Source organism: Odontomachus brunneus, unplaced genomic scaffold (genome assembly GCF_010583005.1).
Source record: "Odontomachus brunneus isolate Ranch 3 - 2012 unplaced genomic scaffold, Obru_v1 Obru_scaffold_196, whole genome shotgun sequence".
NCBI classification, from domain to species: Eukaryota; Metazoa; Arthropoda; class Insecta; order Hymenoptera; family Formicidae; genus Odontomachus; species Odontomachus brunneus.
This window is the reverse complement of record NW_022639646.1, coordinates 100240-107607: the sequence shown is the minus strand read 5'-3', so window position 1 is coordinate 107607 and position 7368 is coordinate 100240. Positions and strand designations below refer to the sequence as shown.

The window sequence follows — 7368 nt, the reverse complement described above, 5'->3', positions numbered from 1 at the left end:
AGTGCAAAAGCACATGTCGAAAAAACACTTTATCGCGTTCCATTTTTCACAAAGCAAAAGAAATTGTTGTTTAGGAAAATAATTGTGTATGCTGACTGAATGTTATCGAGAAATGTCGAAATTAATCACAAACTACCTGTTTCGTTAGTAATGACTACTAGAACTGTTTGCATTGCCATCTAACATTTGCGGGCGGAAACTAAGTTAAGGTCCTAATACTTTACTTTTAATAAATAGTCATTGATTTAATTGATATAATATAGTGTTACAAGAGAAACCATAAATTTTTAAACAATTTTTCAGGTTTCAACAGGTTTTCGTGATTTATGAATTCCAATGCCTTTTTCAAAATTTACGTTTTTATAACACTTCATTCATAAGCGTTTAAATAAAAAAAATTTATGTAATATCCACTTTTCAAAGAAATGTTTATAACTAAAAATAACTAGATGTATTACACAGCCAATATGGTGAATCGCAATTGGAATAAAGTGTAGTGCACAGGAATTAATATATACATTTGCTATAAATTACGTAATGTTGAAGACTGTACAAAAAAATAAAAACAAGATATAATGTACTTAATTTTGAACTCGTTTTCAACATTACCAAATATTTCATCTCCTTATAAATTCCATATTTAAAATGTACTCTCATTCAAATTAAAAATAATTTTAAATACATTCATGTTTTTTCAGTGCTTACAATATATAGTATACAGAAAGTCATTTATATGAGTTCATTACGTCCTACCTTTATTATAATACGGTCGAGAATAATGAATTTCATCAATGGGATGCACGAACTTCTTCTGTAACACAGGTGCCATTTGGAAATCGACGTCATAGTTCAAGGCACCTTGCATAGTCTGAACGATGGAAAGGTCTATAATCGACGAGTCATGTTCGTACTGCAAGTGAATGTTGTTGCGGTCGAGTTAATATAATATAGAAATAATAATATAATATAGAAAAAACTGTACACACACAACACAATTTTACAATATAAAAGTGTGAAATGACTAACTTACAGAAACTTAAAAGCATTTTGGCAAAGCTAAAAATATAGAATTACCTGGAAAATGGCAAAATAACTTAAGAAGGATGCAAGTATCTTAATTAGCAAAAAATAAGAAGAGCACATTATTTGGGCGAGGACTTCTCGCGCTAATGAATCGCCTACTATCTTATTGATATACATTTTACGACCTGGAAAATCTGTAGCATTATCATACTTAAAGCTTTCTTCCCTGCAAAATAAACATAAAATTATTCGGTGAAATATATCCTTGCCATCATATATTCATAATTGTTTATTCTAGTGCAATTTCAGGAAAAAAATATCGTCGTACATTTCACATTTTCCAACAATTATTTGCCTCATTAAAAGGCATGTACACGTTTTCTACACTGTCGATTAATATTATAATATCCTTTTTGAATAACAGAGGAAACATTACTCTAAAATACTTTACCTCAGAAGCATTTATCAGATTACACAATAACATTAGCTGCACTCTGATTATGTACCTGTATATAATAACTCCTAAACTTCCTATAATCTGCGATGGAAAATTCGGAATTACGATGTGATCAGTTTCCATAATTCCATAATGGACACGGATGTAATTTTTGAAAAGATCTTTCGTTTTCGGAAATACGATGTGATCATTTTCCATAATTCCATAATGGACACCAAGGTAATTCTTGAAAAGTTCTTTCGTGTTCCGAATTTCCAACGTAATGTTCGCATTTTTCACTATATTCCTTTGATACCAATACAAATCATCGCCCAAATAACTATGAGTCATGTCATCAACCATTATGATTGCCACTTGACTTGAAGCTATAGGTTTGCTAATAAGGAAATACGTTAATGAGGTACCATCTGATTTGTTTATCAGCTTTTCTACTGGCATATTCGATATAACATTGTACTGCTCAGGATGCTCGATAATAATCTCATAATACATGTGTATTTCCGGTACATCCCAACATGGAAATAATGTTCGAGCACGATTTGATGTGGGCAATATTCCAAGAAACCACCTAACGCAAAGCAATATTTCAGTAATGATAAATCAATTTCAGTTTTTGCATAAAAATTCATCAATTAGTTATCTATATATGGTGTTAATTATTATTAAATTAGAAGTCATGCCTGAATCTTGGAATAATATTTATGTAAAATGACGCACCGTTCATGTTAATAGTAATTAACATTTTTTAATAATTATATAGTTTATAAAAAGATTGTATTTCATCGTTTAAGTCATTTGGTTCGGATTAATGCACAAATTGTAATATTTACCGAACGATAGAATTTAAATTTCTTTATATAAGTTAAAAATAAAGACAAAACTTATATGACTATTTTGTGTCCGAAGTTCATTATTTTATATAAATTAAGAAAAAAGTATGTTTCTCGAAAGACAATTACACATGCAGTTACATTTACATTTAATTTTGCGGAGGATAGAAAATTTCCTTTAAAATCAAGCGGCACGAGTGCGGCACGACACTAAGATATAACTGACCAGTTGAACATAATTTAGTTTGATATGAAAAACAGCATGAAACGTTACAGCACTATAAATAACTTATCCGAAGTTTTCACGTCAAAAAAACTTTGATTAATATATCTGACCAAAATAAAGCCATAAGAAAAAGCATTTTTCTTATATATTTACTAAAAGTTTTTCAATCCTGATATAAAGTTTTACATTAATACTCTCTTGAAACATTTTATTTGAAATTTATTAACAATCTATTCAAATTGTTAAACTTTGTATTTCTAATATAGTAAAAAAAGAAAGAAATAATAAAAATTCCTTGACAACTTTTAACAATTTCTTTCCTGCTTTTGATATTATAATATGGATTTTCTGAGTTTTTCTCTGTTATGTACTTTTTGCGTTTAATAAATTTTTTGTCAGAATTTTTAATACATTTTTATCACATATGTCAAAATTAAATTTTCAGCATTTTTTTTTATATTTATCATACTACTATTTGCATAAAATACTAGCTTGAAAAAAATTCCACCTCTATATCAGTTTTAATTTAAACGTTGTGTGTCTCGAGAATAAAAGAGGGAAGACAAAAGTGTAAGCATTTGTGTATACATGTGTGTGTAGGTGAGTGTAATAATTATTAGATAAGTCTAATAATTATGTAACGAATTAGTATTTTTAATCATTTTATTATATATTATTATATATTAGTTTTGATTATATTATTACTATGCAAATATTCCTTATTAAGCCTAAATTTTGACAGTTTTGTGTGTTACTAACTTTCTCGTATCTAGACTGTTCTGCAACCTACTATATAAAACTTTAATACTGTAAATTCTAAATTATAATAAAAATCTTGTAGAACATAATGATGATAACATTGTAAAATATAGTACATTTAACATATTTTTTCTTGTAACTAGGTGTGCATACATCATATTAAAAAGCTGATTTACCTTTTAGTTGCCTCAGTTTCTGTATATCTTATATATTGATATCTGATAATGTTTTCATTCTTATTGGATCTAACGTAAAAATGTATATGTAGCTCGTATAATCCAGGAGATATTAAATCATCATATAATATGTCGAACCGCTGTGTTTTAGTACAAACACGATAAGATGCATAACGAGTATGTTGTACACTCTTGTTTGAAGCTTCAGTTATCGACTTTAACGATATGCTTGATGTGTATATATACGGTCCAAAACAATGCAAACTTAATCTTTTGACTGGTTTGTGAATTTTGATCACGATGTCGGATTCCCCATCGTAATTTTCAGATTCCATATTTAATTTGAGAAAAAGTTTATAATGTATTGGCTCTATTATTGCAATTGATAAACGTTCATCAGACGTAGCGTTTTCACAATTTCCGTGGTCCACATCTGTTTCGATAGCCATAGCAATGTTAAGTATCAAAGCAGTATACAATATTTGTTTGAAGCATATCGTACGCATTATCGTTTTGAATATATCTGTCAAAATAATTTACATGCTAGATAAGGAAACGATATAAAGATAAGTACAAATTAAGGAAGTAATTATACAGTTTTTCTCTTCTATTATGGCGGAAAGGAGAAGAGAAATAGAAAGATATAGTGCCATATCTAGTATTCATATATAGTACTATATATAGTATCTTTTACAGAAACAGCATAATATGTTTATATGTCAGAATATATGTATACATTTATCAACAAGCCAAGGCAAAAGTTTCCTTTTATTTTTATATTATTAACATATAAGAAAAGAGATTGAAACAATATCAACAGTTATATGTGTTCTATAGAGGATAACATCTTTCAGGGAAGGGAAAGGAATCTAAAGTTCTACATAAATTCTACATAATAATATTCATTTCGCTATATAACCATCACGTATACATATGAGTAGCATATTTTTTAAAGTAAAAAAAATTTTTTTTTGAACATATAAAGTCTATAAAAATAAAGTGAATACTATGCGATTATAACAGACATATAGCTTGCAGGACTTTGCTACGCGGAGAGACTAAATACATGAACTCAATAAAATGTAACGCAACTTTAAATAGTTAGAACTGCAGAGCATAAACATAAATTTTGTTTTAGAATATCCTGAAAATGCAGGATATATTGTAGGCAACATAATTAATTACATACCCCGAAAAACAGAGAGAAATTAAAGGGTTGTACAATTGTATACGAAATACAAAGTGACCCAATACTTAATGCATACTTAAAGTCTAAGAGAAAATGTTATTCAGGTTTTCTTACTTGGATAATATACTGTGGACAATCTTCTACGTATTTGCGGTTGCTCACTCTTAGTCTTTCGATGTATCATTTCTGACTCATGGTAACTCTAGTATGTGTTGTTATATATATTGTCGTTATATGTAAGAAGAATTAGCTAACCAATTGAAACTCAGTAAATGAATAATTGAAACTCATGTAAATGTGTTTATGATTAGCTACAGATACAGATATAAACACTGCTGCCGACAAACGTTACATTTCGATTCAAAATTACAACTTTCAGTAGTTAAGCGACCTGCGTAAGCGCACATATATATCTATTGAAAAACATGTAATAAATGTGTTTATATTTCCTTAAAATTTCTAGAAAAATTCTACGTCTTACGCAGAAAAATTTTTAAATTCTTATATAAATTAGCATATAGGATAAAACTTTATTTTGACACAGCTTGCTCCAAATGGCTTCCGGCTGACATTGATGTTGACCTTGACCCTCAAGGAGATCAGGACTATTGCCCTTTCACGGCTCTCGTTGTTCATTACAAAGTTCTTTACAAAAGAAGATAATTATTTCCATTAGGGGAATCACCTCTGATGAGCAGCTCCTTGACATATACCGATGGTATATTGGTATCAAACCAGACAAGATCTCTTGAGGACGCCTTTAGCACGTCTTGAGAACAAAAAATGCCCTCAGGACTTCCTCAAGATGTTCTCTGGATGAACCCTTAAACAACTGTGCTGTTAGGGAAGAATACATCTCTAAGTAACAACACAAAGATATTGTTCTCTATGTTATTAATTACAAAGGTTTTATGTGTCGCTTATTGTTTATTAAAAAGTTATTAAACATTTTTTTTATAAATGAAACAATTCTTGTACATAGTATATATAGACATAAGGTAAATATAAATGGTATACATACACACACACACACACACACACACATATATATAAACAGTCCATGTATATGCGCGGGGGAGGAGCTCCGCGAATGCCGGAAATCTGTGTTTTAGTACAAAAACGATAAGATGATGCAATGTATTAAAATCTACTCTGATTTCTCGTATAATATGATAGACGTAACGATATTGTTGATGTATCTATATACCGTCTAAAACAATGCAGGTTGAATACAATACAATATATATTTACAATTAAAAAACAGAAAAACGGAGTTTCATAATATACAATATCAAAGAGTATCATCAAACAATTATTTACTATTTATGACACAAACTAGTATATTTTGAGTAATTATAATAACATGAAAGCAAATATCTCTATTATTTTATTAAATATAATATCTAGCATCAAGTCAGATTTAATGTTATTTATAATAACAGATATTATTCTAGATGCTAATACATAATATTGATGATTAGTATATTAATATTATACAAATTATTCGATACGTCTTAATTTCTTCGTAAAAGTAAACCATAATATCAGATTCGCCATCAAATGGTTGGGATTCCAAATGCGTTGGATGTAGGCCAACTTAAATTTATAATGTATTAGCTTCATTATTCTAACCGATAAACTCTCATTAGTGAGGCGTTTTCACTATTTCCATTATCCGAATCGGTTAAAATACATATAAATAACATAGCCATAGCGATGTTAAATGTCAAAGCAGAATACAATGATTGCTTTAAACGTACTATGCCCATTATCGTTTTAAACATATCTGCCAAATATAATTTACTTATAGACACACGCAATACTGAAGAAAGTCATAACCAAATTAATCTTTCCAGTTAATTTGGGAAAAAAGAAATAAAAAAGAAGATTTACAATATATTTGACAAATATACACGTTGTGTGAAAGCATCCTAGTATATTGGTACAATGGATCAAGGTAAATAATAGAATCGATACGTTTTCGAAACAACTATGTAAAATTTAGAGTTATTAAGGCTCCTGAGCATTCAGCCGAGAACTCCACGTTGATAATAGCAACATAATATACATTAAGGACATTGGTACACCTTGCGTCAGACACTCGATATATATATATATATATATATATATATATATATATGCGTGCATTTGCGTGTGTGGGTCGATAAATTTTGACAGGACAATAATAATTCCATTTTGATATTACTGGCATATATGTAAAGAGATCAAAACAATTACAATGGTTACATGTCCCATAAAATATAGTTGCTTCATTTAAAAATACGAAACGCAATTATGGATAATATATCAAGCATTAATATTTCTGTATCTGATCTCTCTAACGCAATACTTCAGACTAGTAGCACTTCTAATTCAATCTGTTGATATAACTGAGAAGAATAAGTTTATTTAACTAAAATAAAGATATCGCATGAAGTACTCCATGTTTGTAAACATAAATATGTATCTAAACTTTTAATCGCTTGACACAAAATTTTACTTATAACAATATCTCATTAGAAATTGTTACGTAACTATCATAGTACTATGTCACACAAGTTAACTTATTGCAGAAAAAATGGAAAGGGTGAGGACGCATGTGTAACGGATTAATGCAAATAAAATCATTTATCAATAACTGCAAGATCAGAATTCATTATATTCATGTTAAACTTATACTCAGCCAAGTGCATTCTTGCAAATTATTC

At 29.1% G+C, this 7368-nt stretch overlaps 1 protein-coding gene across 1 annotated transcript in view; it reads right to left on the bottom strand.

Annotated features, from left to right (window-relative positions):
- LOC116851891 (glutamyl aminopeptidase-like) overlaps window positions 1-4975 on the bottom strand; it is a 13095-nt gene extending 8120 nt beyond the window's left edge. Inside the window, exons 1-5 of the mRNA XM_032831776.1 lie at window positions 4775-4975; window positions 3472-3994; window positions 1530-2048; window positions 1075-1249; window positions 754-910 (exon numbers count right to left, since the gene is read on the bottom strand). Coding sequence (XP_032687667.1) covers window positions 754-910; window positions 1075-1249; window positions 1530-2048; window positions 3472-3994; window positions 4775-4844 — 1444 coding nt within the window. The 5' untranslated portion in view covers window positions 4845-4975. The remainder of the gene's footprint in view (window positions 1-753; window positions 911-1074; window positions 1250-1529; window positions 2049-3471; window positions 3995-4774) is intronic.
- Between the last annotated feature and the right edge of the window lie 2393 nt (window positions 4976-7368).